This window comes from Peromyscus californicus, unplaced genomic scaffold, assembly GCF_007827085.1.
Source record: "Peromyscus californicus insignis strain IS unplaced genomic scaffold, ASM782708v3 Scaffold_5__1_contigs__length_169319896, whole genome shotgun sequence".
NCBI lineage: Eukaryota > Metazoa > Chordata > Mammalia > Rodentia > Cricetidae > Peromyscus > Peromyscus californicus.
The window spans coordinates 7,168,874-7,195,966 of record NW_026294573.1 but is presented as its reverse complement, the minus strand read 5'-3'; the positions used below and the strand labels follow the sequence as shown (position 1 = coordinate 7,195,966).

Genomic DNA, 27,093 nt, shown 5'->3' with positions numbered 1-27,093 from the left:
ACATGGTGGTCCACACCTTTAATCCCAGAAGTTGGGGGGCAGAGGCAGGTAGGTGAAACTCTATGAGTTCTAGTCCATTCTGATCTACAGAGTGAGTTCCAAGACAGGCTCCAGAGAGAAAACTTGTCTCAAAACAAAACAAATCAAAAAGGCATGAGACACCATGACTTGTCCTCTGTATTTATTTTTGGTTATATTTGTTTATTCTGTGTGCCTATCTGTATGAGTGTGGGCATGTGTGGGCCACAGCTTCTATATGTGGAAGACAGATTCACTGGTATGCTGAATTTGCTATTATCTTATTTCCAACAATACAAAGAGTCTGACAGAGGAAGCCAGAACATTGCCCAAGATTCCACCCCAGTCTTAAGGTTCTCCATGCACGAAGTTAAATGGCCTGAAATGAAACCAAGGTTCATCAGTGGCCACCCTCTGCTTCTCTAGCTCCCTCTCAGTGCCAAGTGTTCTGTCAAGGATCCAAGCCTTTTCTCAACCCAGCTTACTGAATTGTTCTCCAAATGTGTGTGAGAGCTGCTTCTGATTCTATTCTTCCCATTCATCTTTTGAGAAAAGATTATTCGATTTATTTTGTGGGGCAGGGACTCTGTGTCTGCATAATGTTCACATGGAACTGGCAGGGGCTGGTTCCTCCTTTCAGCATGTGGGTCCTAGGGATTGAACTGAGGCTTGACGGCAAGACCTTCCCCCATTGAGCTGTCTCTCACCAACCCCAACTCCTGCCTCCAGATCTTCAAGCACATCCTGCCACCCTGTGCTACCGGAGCCAGCTCATTCATCTTAGGACATATAGAGACCATACTTCTTGTTGCTTGGGTTACTGAGTGACTATAACTTAATAGTTGGCTATGGGAGGTTCAGTTGAACAGAAATAAAAGCATAAGTTTGAATACCTTAGTGCAAAACAAAACCAATTCTTGGGCCTGGTGTGGTGGTGCAGGCCTTTAATCCTTGGAAGGCAGGACCAAATAGCCAGTGGCCAGGCAGGAAGTATAGGTGGGACAAGGAGGAGAATAAAGCTTGGAAGTGGAAGGCTGAGTCAGAGAGACACTGCCAGCCACCACGATGACAAACAGCATGTGAAGATGCCGGTAAGTCACGAGCCACGTGGCAAGGTATAGATTAATAGAAATGGATTAATTTAAGCTGTAAGAACAGTTAGTAAGAAGTCTGCCACGGCCATACAGTTTGTAACCAAATTAAGTCTCTGTGTTTATTTGGTCGGGTCTGAGCGGCTGTGGAACCGGGTGAGAGAGATTTGTCCTGACTGTGGGCCAGGCAGGAAAACTCTAGCTATAGCCCTGAGGGAGACCTGAGTTAAGCTTTTAGAACCAATACAGTTGGTGGAAGGAGAGAGAGAGTCAGCTCACACAAGTTGTCTCCTTGTCTACACATACAAATTAAATGTGTAGTAAACCAAGTTGACTGTCTTATGTTGGGCAAAAGTCTTCCACTAGTTTTGATGACCTCTAGAGCCTCTCCTGTACGAACACCAAAGCTGGTCAATTCTAGTAGCTCAGGCCTTTAATCCCATCACATGTGGGACAGAAACAGCTGGATCTCAGTGAGTTTGAGGCCATCCTGGTCTTTGCAGTTATTTCAGGCCAGCTGGGGGTGAAGCAAATATCTATGTGGATTCCTCTTGAAGACCCGTGACTTTGATGATGGACTCAGTGTCTCCCTTGCCCTTACTGACTCTAATATGATCAGCTTCAAGGCTTTGGTACACTCATCAGGAACAGATTTCAACCAGCATAACAACCTACCAACAAATGTGAGACAATCTGTGATCTAGAGCCTGAATCAAATATTTCTTTACTTCATTGGGGCTGAGGAGCCAACCCAGGGCTTTAAATATACTGAGTCTGTTCATCACCACTCAGCTGTATCCAAAGCCACTTTCCTCAAGCCACCTTGTACAGTACCATGCCAGCTGTTATAAAATGGCAATATATATCAGTAAGCCTTCCTCTAGATATAGGTCACATCATTCAGTAGACACTTCCCTAAGATGCTCAAACAAGACTCCATCTCACATAGGTTTTTTTTTTTTAAGACAGGCTCTCACTATATGGACCAAGCTGGTCTAGAACTCACAGAGATATAATCAGTGATTTATTTATTGACCAATCAGAAACATACTTGACATACAGAACATCCCACAGCAAGGGCAGCAGGCACCTTTATCAGGAGCCATCTTGCTGGCTGAAGTGATTTACTTTAAGTAAATTAAGATTCAGAATACTGTTTGTCTATTCAATTTTTCTAATAATGTTGAATGGGATAAGGGCAAAATTAGTACTAGACCTCTGGGCATGAAACACAAAGCTAGGCCATGATCTTGCAGTCCTCCTGCTTTGGCCTGTCTGGTATACAACTCAAGATGGCTCAGCACCAGATCTTAAATATGTTTATCTGAGAAATCAAGAAGAAATATCTGTGGGCCACCTAGGGCTGCTTGTCTGCCTGAGGGCATATTGAGTGGCATCTCCCTGTGGTCACTGACTGAGGATATAGACCAGTTTCATAGAGCTATGAGATCCACAGGAGGTCAAGCAGTGCTCCCTGTCTCCCCCACCCCAGCTTCAGGACATTGGACCTTGTTATGCCCAGATTGCAGGGACCCCCAAAAGACCACCATGGAGAATCCCTTATGTAAAACCAAAGAGCCTTTATTATTTCAAGCTCACAACTTAGAGCCTCTCTACAATTCAGCAGGGAGAGCAGAAACCCAGAGCCCAGGCAGTGTGGAGGAGGGGATTTCCAAGGTTCAGGGTCCTGATTGACTGACATTTGTCTAGGGGTATAGGGAATGTTTGGAATGTCAGGCCTTTCCTCTTAGATGCAGGCCCCACTGTGTAGGGTCAGCTTATAGCGTCTCTGGGTTCAGAGATTGCCTGCCAGAAGCTGTGTCTGGGCCTCAGGTATTTCCCCTTAGATGGAGCACCATTGGGTGAAGTCAGCTTATGGCTTTTCCTGGGTCCAGTTGTTGCCTGCCAGAAGCTGTGTGGGCCTCTAAGCCTGTCATGGCAGCTCTGTGGTCAAGCTGTTTTGGGCCCCCCACAGACCTCATCTTGGCTGCTCCTCTGAGGCTTTCTGATGCTGGGTGTATCCTCCTCTAGGTAGGAAGGAAGGAAGGAAGACAGGGAGGGAGGGAGGAAGAGAGGAGTGGAGAAAGAGAGGGAGGGAGGGAGGAAGGAGCAAGCCCTAGTGTTTGTACAGTGACTCTGCATTTGGGACGTTGTCTTCAAAGTGCTCTCAGTTCATTCTCTTTTCTGCATGGAAATCTAATCAATCTTGACACAACTTATTACATATCGTCTACTGAGACAGGGGGATTACTAAGACATACAGGTGGACTCAGAGTACAATAAGAGTTCCAGATAGGCCTAAGGTATAGTGTGAGACATCAACTGGAAAAAAAATCTACCGAAGTAATAATGTAAATTAGACAACGAATCCCAGAGCTTAGAGTTTGAGGAGGAGTGTTATGGATGAGCCTGGGACCTTGACCATCATCTCAGATTTCATCCATTACCAAAGTAAGGTCTGATTCACTCAAATTACTGATGCAAAATCCCAAATAGTAAGATTAAACGAATGAGAACTTCCTCATCCAATCAGGTGGCAGCTTGTGTCTAACAGGTGGGCCTCCAAAGGGAAAGCAAGGGGGAAGTGGATATAAGGGTCAGAATGGCTAAGCAAGACACTATGAGCATTGGAACCTGGAGTGACTGACTTACCCTGCTGGGATTGGAAGACCTGTAACCAATGTCCAGATCGGACAAGTTATTCACCCTATCAAGAAGCCCCATCTCACCCAGGATAGCCCGTCTCTCATTTCATCTTCATTTTTTTCTTGGTTGGTGTGGCTACTGTGAAGGAGAAAATTTCATTAAGCCCAGACTCAGTTTACACCTCTATATGTAAGCTTTTATACCCTGTTACTGTAAGACCGAAATGTGCCATCTTAGAAATAAGACCAAAATGCTTTCACCCTAAAATTAAGGCCTAAGGTTTCTCCTTTTAGGAATAGGCCATTAGTTACTGAAACCAGTCAATTCAGATTCCAGAAACCAGGAAGTGTAAAAGTACAGAGTCACAAGGTAGTCACAAGGTAATGACTGCCTGACTATGGAATGTCTTCTCCCTGGTTTCCAGGGTAACTGACCACAGAAATATCCCCACCTGAGGGCAGCCAATGAGAAATGGTGGCAGGTAACCACTCCCTTAGAAGTAAGATTAAGCCATGATTTCTAGAAATCCCCTAGAAGCGAGCCAATCAGAATTGTACCCATACTAGCACCCCTAATTGATGCAACCTTGTGATTTTTCCCTTTAAAAGCTGAGCTTGCAGACAGGCAGGCACTTCCTCCAGCCTCCACTGCGTTGGATGTATTGGACGAAGTCCCTGCCTAGGCTTGTATTGCTTTTGGATATCCAGAATTAAACCTTGCTTTTGCATCCCGGGATACTCATCTTTGGTGGTCTCTCTGGGGGTCACGATCTGGGCACAACATTACTACTCACCAGGCTGGCCTCAAACTCAGAGATCCTCCAGCCTCTGCCTCCCCACTGGTGGGATTAAAAGCGAGTGTCCCCAACGCCCTGCCTCAAAGGGATTTTAGACAGAGGATCTGATCTTGGGAAGGTTTGTCAAAAATGTCAAAAGGAAATGTGTAGCCCAGGCTGGCCTCGAACTCGTGATCCTCCTGCCTCTGCCTCCTTCAGCAAATCCTACCAGCATTCGAGGCCAGCCTGGTCTCCAAAGCGAGTTCCAGGAAAGGCACAAAGCTACACAGAGAAACCCTGTCTCGAAAAACAAAACAAACAAACAAAAAAAAGCCAAAGGTTTAAATCCCTTAATAAAATTAGATCTGGATCATGATGAAAGAAAAGCCTGGTTAGCCACCTCTCCCACCAGCACCAAGATCTGCAGCAGCTCAGGCATGGACCACCAGGCAGCAGCAGCCTGTGCAGCCTCGGTCTCGGGTCTGGTGCCCCAGGTATGGGCTCCTACTGCGCTGCCCAATAGCACACCCTCTGAGAGCAAGGCCAGCCAAGCCGGGACTGCAGGGGACCTGCCCCATCTCAGGCTCCAGCAGGGGCCGACCTAGGTGGCAGCAGCTGCCTTGGCTCCCCATAAAGGGCAATGTCTAAGGGCATGTATGCCCTGTCAAGCAAGGCCAACAGAGAAGGGAAGCCTGTAGAGTCAAGTAAGTCTCCTGTAAACTTCTTGATGCAGCTGGAGAATTACACTCCTATGATCCTAGATGCAGTGACTGCTTATTACCTGAACCCTGCTGGCTTTGAAGCTTCAGACCCACAAATAAATTAGCTCATCTCACTAGCTGCCTAGAAGTTCATCTCAGATATTGCCAACGATGCCCTACAGCACTGCAAAATGAAGGGCACAGCCTCTGGCAGCTCCCTGACCAAGAGCAAGGACGGCAAGTACCCTTACCATGGAGGACTTGACCCCTGCCCTCAGCGAATATGGTATCCATGAGAAGAAGCCCCACTACTTCACCTGAGCCACCTAACCCAGACCTATTTGTCTTTTCCTCTGTCCCCACACCAGCCTGTTTCCATAAAAAACTTTATTGTGAAAAACAGAAAGAAAGAAAGAAAGAAAGAAAGAAAGAAAGAAAGAAAGAAAGAAAGGAAGAAAGGAAGAAAGGAAGAAAGGATGAAGAAAGAAAGAGAAAGAAAGAAAGAAAGAAAGAAAGAAAGAAAAGCCTTTTCATTTACCAGAGGGATAATTAAAAGAATTTAAAAGTTAAGACAGGAAGTCACAAACATAATAAAGGATTTAAAAGGCTGTCATGGCTTGTGCCTATACCTAGCACTAGGGAGGCTGAGGCTGGAGGATTTCTTAAAGCTCAACACAAGCTTGGACCACAGACACTGTTGTATTTTAAAAATGATGAGTCATTGGGAAGGAGTCACATATACAACAGGCCTACCTTACAGGATTATTGAGGGAAGGGGGAGAGAAGAGCAGAGACTGGTCTCTGGGGATGAAAGTGAAGAAAGAGAAAGGGACAGGAGGTGTATAAGGCCAGCCTTTTATAAGGAAACATAGCGAAAGCCCACAGGGGATGCTCTTAGTGGCTGCAGCTGAGATATATATCCTGTCAGGACCCTGAGGGCAGGCCAGGTGTCCTAAATGCTAATGAATACCCTGTCTCCACAGGCAACACTCATCCTTTCAGAGGCCTTAAGGATCTGGTCCCAGTTTTTAAAATAATTTATTTTGCTTTATGTATGTACATGTGTGTATGTACATATGGTTCCTTTAAAGCATCTGAAGAGGGCGTTGGGTCCTCTCAGACTGGAGTTACAAGAGCCACCACCTAACTTGAGTGCTGAAACCCAAACTCAGGTCCTCCAGAGAGCACCTCTGTCTTTGGTTGGTGTAGTGGGTAGCCATTCCAGCTTTGATCTGGAAGTTCCAACCCCCATTGAGACTTCGGCAACTGTCACGCCTACAAGGCGGGGTCAAGGGAGGCGCCTGGGGACCCAAGATCTGGATTGGCAGGCACTCTCTCCGTGCCAGGACCCTGGATAGTGGAGGTGGACCAAGCAGAGCTCCAGAGAACACCGCTGGACTGTGATACACCTTCCCCAGACCCCGCGACCTACCTATCCCTTAATTTGTAAGTTACGCCATTAAATAAATCTCCTTTTAACTACGTGGAGTGGCCTTAATAATTACACCAATAGGTTGGCCTCTGCCTTTTGGTTGTCCATCTTACATAAAGATTTGTAATTTATGGATGTATGTTTCTTTCTTGAACAGTAAGTTATTTGAACTATGAACTGGTGTTGGGCATACAGCATTCTAACTGTTGAGCTATGATCTGTCTTTTTCTTGCTTTGGAAGACTTGAGGAGCTGGATATTATTTCCCCCACCACCCTTAGCATTACACTTTCCCGTAGGTTTCAATAAAACCCTTTTGCATGAGAGGGCATTGTATTCTTTTAATTGACTGAGTCGTTTTCATTGACAATTTCATAGTTGTTCATTATGCTCACCATGTTTGCATATTCTCATGCCCCCTTGTGTCTACACCTTCTACATCCTAGAACTTTCACAGTGAACAATGACCCAAATTCCCTATTGTTGGGCATTTTATACACTTCAGCTTCATGAAACCCCAGTCAAAGAGCTAGAGAGAGAGATTCTCTTGGAGAGATGGCTCAGAGGTTAACAGGGCTTGCTGTTCTTTATGGGGACCAGCGTTTGATTTCAGCACCCTGAAACCCTTGGAACAGTTCCACATTATCTGATCCACCCCCACCTTCTTTTCTGTTCTCTGGGAGCACTTGCTGTCTTCTACATCCACACACACACACACCACACATGTTCTCAGGATATGCCTTTGATTTATTATCATTGAGTGTGTATGTGAGTCTGTATGTAGGCCCCTCTGTGCCATTGTAACAATGTGGAGGTCAGAAGATGCTCTCTCTCTCTCTCTCTCTCCCTCTCTCTCTCTCTCTCTCTCTCTCTCTGGAAAGATGTAATCATGGTATTCTTCCCAGCCAGCATCAGACCCATCTTCGGCCTGGACCTTCCTCCTCTTCTTGACCCTTTCTGGCATGAGTTTGTCTACTCTTTCCTTGTCTGATACTGTTCCAAATTCATCTTCAAAACCTCGCCAGGATTCCAGCAACGTAAGTCTCTCTTCTTTCTCTTCACGGTTTCTCATGGTTTTGTTTGCCTCTTGATAAATCTGTCTGCATGTAGTCACACTTGCTTCTTTCCCTGAGGATAACTCAAACTGAGCCAAACTGATCCATACCTTGACATGCTGTGTTCGCTGAAGCAATTGTCGGTAAAGGTTTCGTGCTCTTGTGGTTTCTTCCTGCTCAATCTCAAAATCGAGGTATGATTTCCAAAGTACCTCTGGCATGTCTAAGCTTGGCTGGCTGATGGCTAATTCGTAGATGGCCCGGGCTCTATCGATATCACCAAGGATTGTCTCTAATTCTGCAAACTTAATCCATGAGGTACAATTTTCAGGTCCAAATTCCAAGAACTTCTCATAAAGCTTGCGGCATCTGTCAAATTCTCGAAGCTGTAGTTCCAGTTCTATACACCCTTTGAATAACTTGTTCTTTGGACATTTGCCTATGGAAGTCCCCAAAGCTCTTCTGGCCAGTGTCAGATTTTTGTGTCGTATTTCAAACTGTGCATAATATAACCATATTTTGGCAAATGTGAACTTTTTGTGAGGAATTAGTGCCAAAGATGCTTGATAGACCTGCCTTGTCCTCTCAGGATCCTTGGCTTCCAGCTCTTCCTAGAACGCGTAGTTGATCCAGAGATAGATGTAGCGCTTCCAATGCCTCTTCTCCTGGATGGGTGGCATGTTGGCAGTGGCGCTGAAAGTCTACGAGAGAGCAGTGGAGTTCTTTGGAGAGGAGCATATGGACGCACACCTGTATTCGGCCTTTGCTAAACTTGAGGAAAATCAGAAAGAATTGGAAAGGGTACGAGTTATCTACAAATATGCCCTGGATAGAATTTCAAAACAAGGGGCGCAAGAACTCTTGAAAAACTATACCATCTTTGAGAAGTTTGGTGACCGGAGGGCTCTTGAAGATATCATCGTGAGCAAACGGAGATGCCAATATGAAGAAGAGGTGAAATCTCATAGATTTCCCGCACTGTGTCGGCCTCCGCCCCACTTTCCTCCAAGCGCAAGTAATCAAACCAAGCATCGTAATTGTACGGATTAGCCTTCACCTCTTCTTCATATTGGCATCTCCGTTTGCTCACGATGAGATCTTCAGCAGCCCTCCGGTCACCAAACTTCTTCTCAAAGATGGTATAGTTTTTCAAGAGTTCTTGCGCCCCTTGTTTTGAAATTCTATCCAGGGCATATTTGTAGATAACTCGTACCCTTTCCAATTCTTTCTGATTTTCCTCAAATTTAGCAAAGGCCGCATACAGGTGTGCGTCCATATGCTCCTCTCCAAAGAACTCCACTGCTCTCTCGTAGACTTTCCGCGCATGGGCAAAATAAGCATGCTTCTCTTCGAATCGGGCATACTTGACCCAGTTCTTCCTTCACAGCAGGGTGCACGAGCACAAAGTGTTCGTAAAGGGTCCGGGCCCGCTCCACCTCTTTGTGTCTCAGCTCGAAGTTGATGTAGGAGTGCCAGGCCTGCTCCTCAGGCCGCCATTCCATCCAGCGCTCAAACACTTGACGGGCACCGGCGACATTGCCCAACATCTCCTCCATGTACGTGGACTTGTACCAGAACTGACTGACTCGGGGCAGAGTTGTTAGGGCTCGGTCCCAGATATTTCGGGCATGGTTGACCTGGCGGTTCTTCATTTCCATCTCGGCGTATTTCAGCCAGAGTGTAACATTCCGATAGTCTACATCCAAGGCACGCTCGTATATGGACCGAGCCCTTTGGATTTCCTTTACACTTTCTTCCCACTGAGCGTACTTGATCCAGTTACTAATCACAGTCCTATTTTTTCTTATGTTATCTTCAAAAGTCTTCCTCTTCCGAAGTTTGTAATCATTGAGCTCCTCTTCATCTGTGATCTTCTGCTGAGGCGGGGGTGGAAGGAGCTCGAGTTCTCTTTCTTTAGCCTCTTTTAAGAGCTGCTCTGCAGTTAGCTGTACCTCAGCTGACGCTTTGAATTTCACCTTGGCCACTTTGGGAATCCTCTGTTTCCCGGACCCTGTAGAGGACGCCATGTCTGCAGCTGCTGAACCGGTGTAAGGATGTGGATTCAATTCCCAACATGATGGCTCAATATCCCCTTAAATAGTACCTAGGCAGCAAACTGATGCCCTCTTCTGATCTCCACAGGCACCTAGCACATGGTATGCAAACATTGGCTCAGGCCCACAAACATATATATATGAAACTTCAGGAGATCTATAGGGCAAATTTTCCTTATTTTCAAAGGCGGCAAACTGCTAATTTCTGCTCAAAAAATTCAGATATTACCATCAATTCTAAATTTGTACTTTTCAGATGCACAAGTTACATGACTGTCATTACTTCACTATTTGACTTAATTGTATAATTATATAAATCTACTTATTAAGAAAAGGAAAATATGTAGGCCAGCTAACTTAGCTGGAATTAAGTCAGGCAATATGATCATATTTCAGCTTGGCTCCAAGGGAAATGTCTGGTAAGCACTGTTTTAAGTTTTCATCCATTTCTATAGTTTAACTTAAAGTAAAAAGCATCTTTTCAGTTAAGAAAAAGAAAAACCCCAGCCTTTCCTTAATGGGAAATAGTAGGCAGCCTGCTGTGTCCATACACATGGCTGCTGAATAGAGCACAGATTGGGAACTAATGCAGGTGTGACATGCTTTCATCAATGCCCTCCTGTGTCTTCAGCTTTCTTGAACACACTAGCTAAGGAAGAAACTAGAATCTACTCACTAGATCTCATTGCTTCATAACTGGCTAAACAACATGGGTGCCTTTCCAGACCATCAACCCCAGCTTAACCTTGATCCTTTGCACCACTGGTTATGTGAGACCTCTCTCTAGGTCAGAGCAGACAGGAAACAATGCCTTGGCATTGCTAATGCCTCAGCACTGTCAATGCACTAGTGGGTACAGGGAGCAGGTGCCTACTAATATAAAGGAACAGGGCTTTGTTCTGCTCTGCAAAGCATCTGTCTTTACCCAAGCAGCTGGTGCAGGTGGCCCTCAAGGAAGGGAACTCTTTCCAGATGCAGCTTCTGGAGACATTCCAGGTTGAGGAACTGCGAGGTGAACTGGATGATGATATAGCTCTTCTCCTCTGGGGAAATAAAGATATCTTCTTGGATGTTGGTGAGAGAGAGCTTACGCAGGTTCCTCATGCAGCCCAGGTAAGAAGCCAAGTTAAGCAAGAAAACTGGATTGCAGAAAGCATCATGCAGGCCCAGTATTTCTACATACTTCAGGTTTACCTTTTCTGAGAGCTTCCTGTGTTTCAAACGGAATGCTGACCAAATGTGAAGCTCATTACAGTACAGCTGTAACAACCCTTTCCTCTTATCACTCCATTCAAGGAGGTGCCCTAAGAACTGGGTAAGGGGGGCTTCCATGAAAAACAAGTCCACTACCACCTTCAAGGACGTCTTCACTCCTGCCTTCGAATGGCCTGCCACTGCTTGAGTCTCACTTGAGGTCTGTGGTAACCAGTTATCCATGGACCCAGGCCACATATCCAAATAGTTCTGACCCACAGACCGTAGATCCAGCACTTCCAGTTTGTACTGCCTGTGGGTAAAACAGAAAAGAGCCTCAGCAGCTAGGCCAGGACACAATATCTTGCCTGTGTTTTATTCCAGCCCTGAAGTTGGCCTTCTGTTCTGTCTTACTTTCTTCCATGTCCTTCAGTGTCTCCCTGTCCCACTTCTAGTACCCATGGGAAGCAGGGGCAGTCCTTCAGGCACAGCTGTATCCACCATGAGTCCTGCACCCTGCACAGCCCTTTCCCAGATGGCTCAGCAGTGGCCAAAGTCTGCAGTCTGAAAGCTGCTGCCATCAGAAACCTCTTCTCCATCCGTGGCCCCTCTTCCCCATTTTGAATCCTATCATCTCTGCTCTGGGCTTCCCTCCCAGGGTACCCAAGTCTTCCTCACCTGGGGCGAACCTCCTGGATAAGCAGTTTATCAATCTCCTCTAGGACAACTTGTGCTTGGGTCTCTAAGTAGCTTGTTCTCTTCAGAGCTCCCAGAGGGAGTCGGGGGAAGGGCCAGGAAGACACTGTTGTCCTCAGGACATTAACATGATTACCAGCATAGGCTTGCTTCAACAGTGGTGGTAACAATACTATGGGTAAGTTCTTCAAAGCAATGTTGGCCAAGGCCTCCTCTCTCAACAGTCTCTGGCCAGCCAGTTCCTGGAGTGTGAGCAGGGTCTTGCTGCTCATTTTGGTGGATCTTCAGGGAGAAAGATCCCAGAGAAGCATTTAGAAAAAGACAGCTATATTTTCATAATGATTAGAGGGCCTTTCTCACTCATCACAGAAACCCAGGGCCACAGTCACTGCTCATTCCGCTCTATGTTCCATTGATCCACAAATCCATATCATCCCTCACCCCACCACCCCACTTCCCCCTTCCCACCCCCACCCCCATTTATAATATCATCTCCCAAGTATCAGTGGTCACAGCCCACTTCACTCTCACCCATTTCCAACCAGTTTGGCACTGGATTCCATTCCCAGTGGGAAGTGATTCCTGAGGATTCTGAAAGCTAACTCAACTTTCTGGGGTAGTTTTTCTCATCACTCAGACACTATATTGCTGGGAGTAGTGACAGAGGCCTGTAATCCTGACACCGTAACATAGGAGGTCTGGAACTGGAGAGATGGCTCAGCATTTAGGAGCACTTGCTCCTGTAGAGGACCTGGAATTCATTTTTAGCCCTCACATGTCAGCTCACAACTGCCTGGTAATTCCAGTTCTAGGGAATTTAGCACTCTATTGTAACATCCCTGGCACTAGGCAAACGGATGATACAAATTTATACAAGTAGGTGAGCACTCACGCACATATAAAATAAATCAAAGTCAGGCATGGTGGTGCACATCTTTAATCCCTGGAGGCAGAAACACTGGGATCTGAGTTTGATGCCAGGTTGGGCTCCATGGTGAGTTCCAGGACAGCCAGAGATACACCAATAAAGCCTGTCTCAAAAGATAGGAGAATCCAAAAATCAAGGCCAACCTCAACTATATAGCAAGTTGGAGATCAGCCTGTGTACATTAAACTTAAACAAGTTATACTAACCTTGTCCTAACTTGCCATCTCTCCACCCAGAGTCATTTAAATATAAGGTAAGGGCATGCAAATTAAATACTTTGACAATTAAAAAATACATTTGATAAGGAAGTTTTATTTATTTTTTTTGTGTGTGCAAATCCAAAAAGCTCCCTCATTTGAGCTAACCCATGGCAAATATTTTTAGTCTACACCTAGTTTCAGGCACAGTGAGGATGCAAGCTCGGCCTCTTTTGGTTTCTTACTCAGGCATCTTGTGGTCAGCTGGCAGTGATGCAGACCGAGAAACCAGCAAACAGTATTTCCAAACCAGAACCCAGAATCTACTTTACACTAATATCAAGAGTTATTTTTTAATGAACGTTTTGTTTGGTTTGGTTTTGGTTTTTCAAGACAGGGTGTCTCTGTATAGCCCTGACTGACCTGGAACTCACTCTGTAGACCAGGCTGACCACAACTCAGAGGTACCTTTAATCCCTGCCTCTGCACGCCCAGTGCTGAGATTGAAGGCCTGTCTAAATTAAGACATTTGAAATATTTGTTTTTATTACATGTATGGGTGTTTTGACTGAGTGTGTGTCTGTGCATAATGTTCATGCACTGCCCAAAGAAGGCAGAAGAGGGTTTTACATCCATTGGAACTGGAGTTACAGATAGCTGAGCTAGGTAGGTGTTGGAAACTGAACCCAGATCCTCTATGAACAAGTCTTCTTCCAAGTCCTAGGAACATTTTGGTGAATTGGGGTAGCATTCTGTTGATCTTCCTAGGTTTCTGATGACAACATTACCTCACTTGATAACACTTATTTTCAAGAATGAGAAACTAGACATAAAGGGGGATAATGACTTTGAAAGTGTGGAGAAGGAGGCTGTTTAAGTACTATGTCCAGTGTGGGGGTGGGGTGGGGTGGGGTGGAGCTATGGTCTTGAAAGTTAAACATGGACAGAAACCGGATCAATGGAAGGCACACAACATGGAACTCTGAACTTTGTTTCCTTAGAAGGGGTTTCACTCTGTAGCCCACATGAAACTCACTATGCAGTTCAGGCTAGTCTCAAACTCAGGGAAATCCTCCTGCCTCAGCCTCATGAACTGGTATTACATGCCAGCACCACCAGCTAAGGTGCACACTTTTCATTAAAATTTACAAACACTAGCCGTGGTGGTGGTGGCCCAGGCCTTTAATCTCAGCACTTGGGAGGCAAAGGCAGGCAGATCTCTGAGTTCGAGGCCAGCCTATTCTAGAAATCAAGTTCCAGGACAGGCTCCAAAGCAACACAGAGATATCCGGTCTCAAAAAACAAAAAAACAAAGAAACAACGAAAAACAACAACAACAACAACAAAAAACACAAAACAAAACAAAAAACAAAAAACAAAAAACCCTGTCTCAAAAAAACAACCAACCAAACAACAACAACAAAAATAAAATTTACAGTAAACTAGCCTTTCGGTGGTGGTGCATGCCTGTAATCCAGCAATGGGGAGGCTGAGCCAGGCAGATCTCTGTGAGTTCCAGGCCAGCCTACTCTACAGAGCTAGTTCCAGAAAGGCTCCAAAGCTACAGAGAAGCCCTGTCTGGAAGAAAAATTATAGTAGAAAACTGCCAAGTGTAGTGATGGCCTTTAATGTCAGCCCTTGGGAGGCAGAGGCAGAAGATCTGAGTTGGAGGCCAGGCCAGGGCTGCCAAGGAGAGTCCCTTTCTAAAATATAAAATAAAAATTTACAGAAAACCTGAGACAGACATTTTCAGTGTTTTCTTTTTTGGTGCTGAGAATGCAATACTGCACTAGCAAGCTTCACACCACCACTTATTTTATTAATTTTTTTAAGATTTATTTATTTATTTATTTATTTATTTATTTATTTATTTATTTATTTATTAAGTATGCAGTGTTCTGCCTGCATGTATGCCTGCAGGACAGAAGAGGGCACCAGATCCCATTATAGATGTTTGTGAGTCACCATGTGGTTACAAGGAATTGAACTCAGGACCTCTGGAAGAGCCACCAGTGCTCTTAACTGCTGAGTCATCTCTTCAGCTTCACCCCACCCCACCCCCACACACTTTAAGCTAAATGTTTTACTTATTGACTTATTATTATTACTATTATTATTATTATTATTATTATTATTATTATTATTATTATTACTATTACTAATAAGACAGGGTCTCACTGTTGAGTTCAAGGCCAGCCTGAACTACATAAGAGTAAGTTCTAGGACAGCCAGGGCTACTGAGAAAAACTCTTGTCTTGAAAACCAAAAAATGAAAATACTACTTAAAAAACAAAACAAAACACCAATCCTGGCAGGTGGCGGTGGTTCACACCTTTAGTCCCAGCACTTGGGAGCAGAGGCAGGTGAATCTCTGAGCCTGGTCTATAAAGTGAGTTCCAGGACAGTCAGGGGTACACAGAGAAACCCTGCTGAGGGGTGGGGGGTGTATTTCTGGCTGGAAGCCAGGCATCATGTTGATGCATACCTTTAATCCTAGCACTGGGGAGGCATTCAGATCTCTGAGTTCAAGGCTAGCCTGGTGTATCTACACATCTACAGAGTGAATTCCCATGCTAGCTACATAGTAAGACTCAGCTTAAAACAGACTAGCAAAAAAGCAAATGAGGCTGGGAATATGGCTCAGTAGTGGAGCAATTGCCTAGTACACGCAAGCTTAGGTTCAACCCTGTTGTATGAACTTTGCCCCGGGGAGATGGGAACAAGTCATCACCCCAGGTAAAACACTAGTACTGACTAAAGTCAGCTTCCCGCCCATGTTCAGCTTGGTCAACCAATGAACTTACTGGATTTTATACAGGATCATGGGTGAGGGGTTACTTACAGAGCCTAAATGACCCTGAACAGTAATCACTCAGTCTCACCCAACATGACATCTCCATACCTCTTAGATGGAGTCTTTCCTTCCACTAACCTCCAATATACTCAAGTCTCCCCAGACCAGAGGCAGTCAGGGCAGAATTATATACAGCTGGCATGGAGGCATAGGAAGTGGCTGCCACCTCAGGTGAGGATCTATTGTCCCTCCTACTCCCTCCTATGATGGAAGGTCAATAGGAATAATTAAGTAACCACAGCTGCTCTGATGAAGATGTTAATGGCTCTTGGGGACCAGGAGAACATTCCACAACATAGCCTCGCTTTTTTTTTTTTTTTTTTATTTTCAAGAGAGAGTCCCTCTATGTAGCTTGGACTCCCCTCTAAATCATATCATTCTTCCTGACTCAGTTCTCAAGTTTACAGGCCTGTGTCAAAAATTTTAGTTAAAACGTTTTAATGTAAATGGCCAGGCGTGATAGTGACCACTGTTAATCCCAGCCTGTGGAGGCAAAAACAGGAGGACCTCGTTGAGGCCAGCCTGGTGCACATATTGTTCCAGGACAACAAGAGCTATGTAGAGAGAGTCTCAAAAAAGAAAACAATCTACTTTAATCCCAGCACTCAGGAGGCGGAGGCAGACTGATCTGAGTTGGAGGGCAGCCTGGTCTACAAAGTGAATTCCAGGACAGGCTCCAAAGCTACACACAGAAACCCTGTCTGGGGGTCAGGGGGACTAATAAAATTTAATGTGAAACAAATGAAAAGCAACAATTACTTAAAATGATTAGGCAAGGCTGAGCATGTTCATAAACACCCTTAGCCGAGAAGCAGTGCTTGGGAAGCAGAGGCAGTCTGATAGCTGTGAATGAGGCCAGCCAGGGCTACACAGTTGAGACCTTGTCTCAAAAAAGGGGGTGGTGGTGAAGGGATTGCTCAGTGATAAAGTGAGCTGGATGTTCTTCACAAGGACCGGGGTTGAATTCTCAGCGCCTGCAGGATAGCTCACAGCTCCAGTTCTACAGGATGCTCTCCTCTAGGCTTCACAGGCACCAGGCATTTATGTGATACAGACATAGTGCAGGCAACACCCCCACTGTGAATTTCAGGACAAGCCTGGGATACAGAACAAGATTTTGTCTCAAACCAAGGAAAACACTCTGTTCCTCTAAGAGCCCAAATCAGAGACTGTAACAATCAAGGTGCACATACTCACAGTTACCAGAAACTGACTGCTGAGATCCTCCACTGCTCAGGCTGGCCCAGAACTCCTGGGCTCAAGAAGTGATCCTCCAAGCTCAACAGAAGACAATAGGTGGGATTCCAGGCTAGTACCACCAAGGGCCTAAGCTGGGGGGAAGGGAGCAGAGGTATGTGGATAGAAACCATTGACTTACCAGATGTGACAGGGAGCTTTCTCTCCTAGTCGGGCCAGGTGTGACTCTAAGCTCCTGTTCAGTGTCTTCTCTGTCTCCTCTGAAGCTTTTATATCCCGTTACTACTCACCAGACTGGCCTCAAACTCAGAGATCCTCTTGCCTCTGCCCCCACAGTCCTGCCTCAAAGGGATTTTAGATGGAAGGATCTAGTCTTGGGAAAAATGCCAAAAATGTCAAAAGGTGTAAATCACTTAATAAAATTAGATCTAGATCATGATAAAGAAAAGCCTTTTCATTTACCAGAGGGATAATTAAAAGAATTTAAAAGCTAAGAGAGGAAGTCACATAATAAAGGAATTAAAATACTGTCATGGCTTGTGCCTATACCTAGCACTAGGGAGGCTGAGGCTGGAGGATTGCTTAAAGCTCAAGACAACCTTGGACCACAGACACTGTTGTATTTTAAAAATGGTGAGTCAGCAGGAAGGATTCACACCATACAACAGGTCCACGTGGGAGGATTATGGAGGGGAGGGGAGAGAAGGGGCAGAGACAGGTCTCTGGGGACGAGAGTGAAGCAAGAGAAAGAGACAGGAGGTGTACAAGGCCCGCATTTTATAAGGAAACAGCAAATGCGCACAAGGTGTGATCTTAGAGGCTGCAGCTGAGATATATCCTGTCATGACCCCAAGGGCATGCCAGGTGTACTAAATGCTAACAGACAACCTGTCTCCACAAGGAACGCTCATCCTTTCAGAGGCTCTCAGGATCTGGTGGGAATTTTTAAATTAATTCATTTTGCTTTATGGATGTACGTGTGTGTATGCACATATGCACAGAGGTCTGAACAGGGGATTTTTTTTTTTTTTTTTTGATCCTCTGGGACTGCAATTACAAAAACCATCACCTAACCTGAGTGCTGAAATCCAAACTCAGGACCTCCAGAGAGCAGCATGCTCTCTTAATCCCTGAGCCCTCCCTCTCTCCAGGTCTGGTCCCATCCCATCCCATCTTAATTATACTTCTTAACCATAGATCTTAGGATCAGGTGAGCTGGAACTTCCAGAAGGCTATTGCATTTTGAAATGACCTATGGTATAATTTACTCCCAAATCTCAACATATACATGATAATAGACTATCATATAGCTAGCTAGAGTGTCCTGCATGTCATATGAGTTCAGCTTTATTAATGTCTTGAGAGCAAAAGATGAAATCCCTTTAGTCTTGGGAATGTCGTAATTTTGGGACCACTGCTAGGGTTGAGAGTGGGCCTGAATGGGCGGCATATTTACTTTACTTGGTGTGTGGCCTTTCATCTAGTCTTCTTTGTCCCCTGGGATTTTCTTAAGCCCAGCAGGTTTTGGAGGTAATTTTGCCTGTCTGTGACCAGTTTACGCTCACAAGGAAACCTTACAATCAGAGAATTAAGTCCCTTGTATATGTTGGTGACGTTGTTAGGCTGGCCTAGAACTCACAGAGATCTGCCTGCCTTTACCTGCACAGTGCTGGGATTAGAGGTGTGTGCCACTATACCCTGCTGATGCTGGCAGTTTTGAATTAAAACCCACAGCCACCACTGAAATACTTATGCCTCAGCAGATGTTCATAAAACAATAAACAAAGATGTTCCTGCAGGCATGGTGGTGCACACCTTTAATCCCAGCATGCAGGGGGAAGAAGCAGGTGGTTTGCTTTGAGTTCAAGGCCAGGCAGGAACTTGCTTCACCATAGGTTTGTACTACTATGTCTGGTTTAAGGGTCCTTTCCTAGCGGGGCGTTGGTGGTACATGCCTTTAATCCCAGCACTCAGGAGGCAGAGCCTGGCAGATGTCTGTGAGTTCGAGACCAGCCTGGTCTACAGAGCGAGATCCAGGACTGGCACCAAAACTACACAGAGAAACCTTGCAGAGGTCTGAAGAACACATCACATCTTCTGAAACTGGAGTTACAGTTGTCTGTGAACTACATTGTGGGTGTTGGGAATCAAACTTAGGGCCTCTGCAAGAATAACTATGCTCTAAGAATGTTCTTAACCACTGAGCCATCTCTTCAGACCAAGACAGAGTTTGATTAAGCAACTCAGGCTAGCTGGGAACTCATGATTCCCTTCACCTGCCTCCTGAATGGCCTGTACTGCACACATGTGTGTGCTACCAAACTAGGTGAAATATCCATGTTGATTATAAAGATTTCCAGGTGCTGTCCAGTAAATCAGCAGGTTCTATCAGGGGACAACAGTGTGACAGACACAATCCCTGTCCTGTTAAGGGACAAGCTCCATCTAACAGATTAGATTGCCATGGGGCAGGAGTGTGTGTGTGTGTCTATGTACATGCTTCCATTGCTAGCTGGAATAAAAGAATTTGCAGTCAGCTGGCAAAGACAGAGGACTGTTTTCAAGCTGTGAAAAGATGAGAAACCTAAGTAAGAAAAACAATTAAAATGTTTTACTTGGTGTAGGGCTTGGTGGCACACAACTTTAATCCAGTACTGGGAAGCCCTAGACAAGTGGATCTTGTGAATTCGAAGCCAGCCAGGTCTACATAGTGAATTCCAGGACAGCCAGAGCTACATAGTGAGACCACAGTTGCCTTGGCTTTAGGAGAAAAGGGATAAATCTCTGAAGCATTGAAGGTTTTTCTATAAGCATCAATTTATTTGTTTATTACTCTGTGTGTGTGTGTGTGTGTGTGTGTGTGTGTATTTGTGTGTGTGTACCATGTTTGTCATGGCACATGTGTGGTCAGAAGACAGCTATGTGGAGTCAGTTCTCTCCTGCCTTCCCATGGGTTCTGGGGATCGAACACTGCTCAACAGGCTTGCACACAGCAAGTGCCTTTACTCACTGCGCCGTCTCAGTGGTCCCACTGAAGGTTTTGTTTGTTTATGGCTGTCTCATGCAGCCCAGGCTTGATGGAACTATGAGCTCACTTGAACTGACCCTCCTGCCTCTTAATACCTTTTGTTTGTTTGTTTATGGCAGGATCTCACTTAAGCTCCAGCTGACCTAGAACTCTCTCTGTGTGGCCTCTGGCTTCAGTTTCCTGAGTGATGGGATGACAGCTGTGAGCACTACTCCCAGACTACAAAAAATGCTTCTGCATTGGTATTTAAAATCTATTTCTTAAAAAGTTTCAGGCCAGCCTGGTCTCCAAAAGCGAGTTCCAGGAAAGGCGCAAAGCTACACAGAGAAACCCTGTCTCGAAAAACCAAAAAAAAAAAAAAAGTTTCACTTGTTGCCAGAAGTGAGTTCCAGGGCAAAGTTATACAAAGATACCCTGTCTCAAAAAACATAAAAAAAATAAACCAAACAAACAAAAAATAAAAAACAAAACAAAACAAAACAAAAAACATAAAAAGTTTCACATGTTCTTGGAAAGAAAACAAAGTTTAACATATTTTCATATGCATTGCGTTATTTAAGGAAACTAAACTTCCTTTATAATTTTAAATGGGCACACCCATTATTTAAGAGCAGCAAGCTTCTTTTATAATTTTAAAAGGATACACTGGGTGTGGTGGTACATCCCTAATAGTGGTCAGGAGGCAGAGACAAGGGCAGCCTGGTCTACATAGCTAGTCCTAACCCAACCGGGCTACAAAGTGAGACCCTGTCTCAAAACAAACATTTTAAGAGAATTCTTATGTAAACCACAACACAATTATTCACACCAATAGCTCTCATATAATAACATATATATATATATATATATATATATATATATATGAAGGAAGACAGACTGACAGACACAGAGAGAGAGGTGTTGCTATAGCCCTGACTTGCCTGGAACTCACTATGTAGACCAGGCTGGTCTGGAACTCACAGAAATCAGCCTGCCTCTGCCTCCTGAGTGATGAGATTAAAGGTCTAGGCCACGATGTGCTACTCAGTAAGTGTTTTTAATTACCATGTAGTCCTTCTAACGTTAAATTATGCCATTTGCTTTGGCCTATCAGAAGATGGTGTTCAAACAGCACAACTTGTCAGTTTTTCTCAAACTCACTGAAGAAGGAGCTGTTCTGCTTTTGGGGTGAGGAGTGATTTAAGGGAGGCCACATGTCAAAGCCCAATTCCATTCCGTTCTCATGTCTCTGCCTTCCTTTTGTTTCTCAAAAACAGAGTAAACTGAAGCATGGAGAAGGGATAAAGGAAGAAAGAGATGTATTTCTTGAGCTTTCAGTGTACACCAAGCCCTAAACATGCATCAGCACATTGGCTCCTAGAAGGGCCCCATCATCTAGGTGTGGCTCAATATCCTCATCTGATGTTGAGTTACTAAGGCTCTTACTTCAGGTCCCCTGCCCATCACCATCAGGCCTCAGCTGGGAACTCAGTAGGAATCCTTTATTTAGAGCCACAATTGACCACAGGCACCTTGTTATTAGTCATCCTTGGATCCTGTGTCATCTCAAAACTAGCTCCAGGGGGCTGCGGAGATGGATAGGAGCATTTGTTGCTCTTGCTGGGGACCAAGGTTCAGTTCCCAGAATCCACGTGGCAGCTCATAACTGTTTATAACTTTAGTTCCAGGAGATCTGATGCCCTCTTCTGTCCACTGTGGGCACTGCACAAACACGGTGCACATGCAGGCAAACCATTTATACAAGTAAAATGAAATAAATAAATCTTAAAAAAAAACCCAACTTGCTCTGGGGCTGGAGATGCAGCTCATTTGATGCATGAATGCCTAGGTTCAGTCCTCTGCACCGAACAATCTCACTGTGGTGGCACATGCCAGTAATCTCAGCACTTGGGAGGTAGAGGTCAAAGGATGTTAGAAGTTCAAGGTCATCTTTGGCTACATGAGTTCTACTTGAGATCTTGTCAGTAGTAATAAAGCAGTGGCATGTTTTTTTTGATAGGAAGTAGAAAAACACATTATGTAGAAAGATTTTTTCATTGATATGATAGAATCCCAAAAGGATACAATATTTTAATAAGATAGATAGGTAGAGCTCTTAATAAAATGTCCATCCTTGTGTGATCTTAGTATTTGATTCAAAGGGAATCTAGTTAATTTTACCAGCCATAACTAGTGTAGGCCAAGAAAGGTTGCAACCTGGTAGGACCAGAGGCATGGTTTGCAGAGGTCTAGAGGCTCTTTCTAGCTGGGAGTCTACTCCACGTGTGGGAAGGATTTATGTATGCCCTAGTGTAAACTACCTGAATTCACATGGATTCATTTATATCAAGCCCTACCAGCATGGAACCAGGATATAAAGATAGAGCCCTGTAACTGTGGGAATTCCTCAGATCCACCCTGTCCCAAATAAGCCCCCTTCAGTGGGGTTGCATGCCTGACAACAGACACCATCACCAAAGAATTAGGACCAACACTGCCACAAGTCCATGGAACCAGTGAGCCGTCCCCCACAGTGGGCAACTTGCATTTCTCTTCCTTTTAAATACATCCCTTTACCTCCTATGATACACCCACGTTAGCCAAGTATGCACATCTCAGGCTGTGATCCTCTGTTTTTCTAAAACAAACTACTCTGGAGAGTAGATCTTCAACTGTACATGTGTGTATGAACTCAAAGGACGGCCATGGATAGCCAAGAGAGAAGTTGACAATGGGAGAGAATTACTGAAACCACAACAATCCAAGTCAGGTGTGGCGGGTCACTTTCATAATCCAAACACTGTGGTGATCATGGTGGGGGCTAAGGCAGGAGTAGTACCATGAGTTCAATCCAGTATGGTCTACACATACCAAGACTTCTTGCTGGTGGTGGTGCAGCTTTTAATCCTAGTTCTTGGGAGACAGAGGCAAGCAGATCTCTGGGATTTTGATGCCAGCCTGGTCTACATACTGAGTTCCAGGACAGCCTGGGCTATGTAGAGAGACTCTGTCTCAAAACAAACAAACAAACAAACAAACAAAAAACAAATAACCAAAACACAAATACTTCTTTGTCACACATTTATTTAAACAATGAAAATTCCCCTAAATCCAACATACACACAGAGCAGTGTAATGCTTTAAGGGTTCATAATGGTAGAGCATTTGTCTAGCACACACAAAGTCTTACGTTTAATCCCCCAGTAGTATTACTGATAGCCACCCACCCCCAGTGCAATAGGACCAGTCACTTGAATCAAGAGGCCTGTAACAGCTGAAGACCCAACAGAGGTCAGATGACAAAGAAGGTCTGTTTGTGGTGGGCAGCTTCGACATGGGCACCTTAAGACTAACAAAGATGTTTCTCAACTCTACTGTGTGTGTCTGCTTTACTGATTTTTATGTTCAGTTGGTTTTTGAAGACAGGGTTTCTCTTTGTAGCCCTGGCTGTCCTGGAACTCACTCTGTAGATCAGGCTGACCACAACTCGGAGGTGCCTTTAATCCCTGCCTCTGCTCCCCCAGTGTTGAGATTGAAGACCTGTCTACATTAAGACATTTTAAATACTTGTTTTTATTGTGTGTTTGGGTGTTTTGACTGAGTGTGTATCTGTGCATGATGCTCATGCACTGCCCAAAGATGTCAGAAGAGGGTTTTGCATCCATTGGAACTGGAGTTACAGATAACAGAGCTACGTAGGTATTGGGAATGGAACCCAGATCCTCTACGAACAATGTTCTTCCAAGGCTTGGAACATTTTGGTGAATCAGGGTAGCATTCTGTTGATCTTTGGTAGATTTCTGATGACAACATTACATCACTTGATAACACTTATTTTCAACAATGAGAAACTAGACATGAATGGGAATAATGACTTTGAAAGTGTGGAGAAGGAGACTGTTTAAATGCTATGTCCAGTGTGGGGGTAGGGTGGAGCCATGGTCTTGAAAGTTCAGCATGGACAGAAACCAAGTCACTGGGAGGCTTACAACTTGGAACTCTGAACTTTGTATTTTTGGATAGAAGAGGTTTCACTTTATAGCCCACATGAAACTCACTATGTACTTCAGGCAAATCTCAAACTCAGGGAAATCCTCCTGCCTCAGCCTCATGAACTAGTATTACAGACAAGCAGCACCAGCTAAGGTGTAAACTTTTAAATTTATAGAAAACTAGCTGGGTGATGGTGGCACGGGCCTTTAATCCCAGCACTGGGGAGGCTGAGGCAAACAGATCTCTGTGAGTTCAAGGACAGCCTAGTCTACAGAGTTCCAGAATAAGCTCCAATGCTACAGAGAAACACTGTCTCAAAGAAAAAAATGTACAGAAAACTGCCAAGGTGTGATGATGGCCTTTAATCTCAGTCCTTGGGAGGCAGAAGCAGAAGGATCTCTGAGTTGGAGGCCAGGCCAGGGCTGCCAAGGAGAGTCCCTTTCTAAAAAATAAAATAAAAATTTACAGAAGACTTGAAGCAGACGTTTCTAATGTTTTCTTTTTTTGTGCTGAGAATGCAATACTGCACTAGCAAGCTTCACACCACCACTTTCATTAAAATTAAAAGAAAATTTGTTTTGGCAGGTGTGGTGGCTCAGCAGGTAAAGGCACTTGCCACCAAGACTGAGGACCTGGGTTCAATCACCAAGACCCACATGGTGGGGAGAATTCTCATAGTTCTCTGACATCCATACCTGTGCCTCAGCATGCACAGACACACACACACACACACACACACACACACACACACACACACACACACACACTAATAAATGTTATAATTAGGAAAAATTTTAAGATTTATTTATTGTGTATAGTGTTCTGGGTGCATGTACGCCTGCAGGCCAGAAGAGGGCACCAGATCTCATTTAAACGGTTGTGAGCCACTATGTGGTTGCTGGGAATTGAACTCAGGACCTCTGGAAGAGCAGCCAGTACTCTTAACTGCTGAGCCATCTCTCCAGCTCCCAACCATAAACACACACACTTTAAGCTACATGTTTTACATATTGATTTATTATTATTATCGTTACTACTACTACTACTACTACTACTACTACTACTACTACTACTAAGACAGGGTCTCTCTGTTGAGTTCAAAGCTAGCCTGGACTACCTTAGAGTAAGTTCCAGGGCAGCCAGGGCTACGAAGAAAAACTGTCTTGAAAACCAAAAATGGAAAAATTACTTAAAAAACAAAACAAAACAACCAATCATTCCAGGTGGTGGAGGTTCACACCTTTAGTCCCAGCACTTGGGAGCAGAGGCAGGTGAGTCTCTGAGCCTGGACTATAAAGTGAGTTCCAGGACAGCCAGGGGTACACAGAGAGTAGAAATATACATACAGTATAACAAAATTACCTTTAAATTTGTATCAATAAACTAAATTCTATAGCAATGTAAAATATTTTACAAAAGTTGTTGCTCTTTATTTGTTTTTCTCCAACACCTAATATAATTTCATTATTAGGTAAAACAAATAGAATCATGCCACATACAAAAATAAGGTATATTTAAGAATTCTAGAGTCTCTTTACACTACTCTATTTAAACCACGCATGTTTATGAGGATGTACGTATCTACATTTTCAGATTTGCCTTTTGTCTTCTTCCTGTCTAGACAAACACTTGTTTCTGAGGGCCTCTCTCGCACTTTTCTCCATCACGTTTTTCCCTTTAACAAGGTGCCGGCCCACCTTGTATTTGTTTGTAGCAATCTTCCTTGTTCCTTCCATGGCCACAGAGCAGTCTGTTGTGTGATGTGCTGGTTATATCCACTCTCTTATCCTGGACTTGGCTTCTTCCCAGGCCTTGGCTGTCACAGAGAGCTTCAGTAAATGACCTTGTCCCAGGACTTTTGGTATTGTTTGCAGTGGATCTTTAGGATGGGATCCTGGAAGTGAGGTGAAGGTCAAAAGGAAAACATGGCTGTTTTTGCTATAAGCATGGCCAAGTTCTTTTTTTTTTAACATTTTATAAAATCTTTATTGACAAATAATTCACATAGTATACAATTTGGCTGTTTGCACAATTTGATAGACTTTAGTATAGCATCCTCATAGACCCATGACACCATAACCACTTTCTATTTTAGAACATCTCTGTCTTTAATTTCATACACACATATAATGTATGGTGATTACATTCCACCTTATTTTTAAATGAACATTATATTTGCAATTGTAACCATTTTTAAGTTCACAATTTAGTGGCATTATATTATATTCAAGATATTAATTACACTCATGATATTCATTAATTGCACTCATTATATTAATTACATTTGCAGTATTCATTGATTACATTCGCAGTTTCATTCAATAACTATATTTATGATATTCATTAATTACATTAATTGTATTGATTTATTACGTTCATGATATCATGTCCTGATACTATTGTCCATTTGGGGCTTTTCCATCACACAAAACAGAAACTCTGTACTTTTAAATCATGGCTCTATATTCCTTTCTTATCCATCTCGAGATAACATCTAATCCTTCTGTCTCTATGAATTTATATATTCTCTATATTTCATGTAATACAATTCTATAGTATTTGTCCTTTTTAAATGTAAAAACATTTTATGTACAACTGCAGGAGAAATAATGCACAGATAGCTTGAACATAAAAACTGGTTGTAATTCAAGAGTCCTGGGTTATTTGAAACTGGAAAATATTTTCTCTGTAGAAAATAGTAAAAATGATAACATTTCCCAATAAGCCCATTTAAGCCAAATAAAGGCTGAATTATAAATATAAATATTGATTAGATTCTGGGATATCTTCATCTGTTCAGAGAGCTATGTTTTACTTAAGTTGTATAAGTGAGATTCCTATTCATATTCCCTTTCACTGTTTGATTTATGGCAGACATTTTTTTGTAGGCTAATCCATAATCTGAAAAGATTTTAGCCTCCCTTCCTGTACAGCCAGCATATTCTTTCATCAGCTTGATACGGTACAAATTCTTATCCTAATAATTAAGTGTTTCACTAAAGCTTGTCCAGTGATTGGGCAAAACCAAAACTTATTAAAAGCTACATTCATTCTACGGTCCTCCCTGCTAGGTAGCCTCCCTGGATCTGTGGGTTGCAGTCTGATTGTCCTTTGTTTTGTATCTATTTTCCACTCATGAGTGAGTACATACCATGTTTGTCCTTCTGAGTCAGGGTACCTCACTCAGGAGGATATTTTTTAGTTCCATCCGTTTGCCTGAAAATTTTATGATGTCATTATTTTTCTCTGCTGAGTA

At 43.8% G+C, this 27,093-nt stretch overlaps 1 protein-coding gene and 2 pseudogenes across 1 annotated transcript; 2 read left to right on the top strand and 1 right to left on the bottom strand.

The window, feature by feature from the left end:
- Window positions 1-27,093, top strand: part of LOC128096151 (U4/U6.U5 tri-snRNP-associated protein 1-like) — a 306,060-nt pseudogene that overhangs the window by 3,712 nt on the left and 275,255 nt on the right.
- On the top strand, window positions 3,509-5,552 carry LOC128096097 (transcription initiation factor TFIID subunit 10-like; annotated as a pseudogene).
- Window positions 7,534-9,744, bottom strand: LOC128096095 (crooked neck-like protein 1; the record flags this gene model as incomplete). The annotated part of the gene is given in 3 exon segments (XM_052715251.1): window positions 7,534-8,412; window positions 8,679-9,098; window positions 9,100-9,744. Coding segments are annotated over 3 exon segments (1,944 nt in total), but the record flags the coding sequence as incomplete, so codon positions are not given.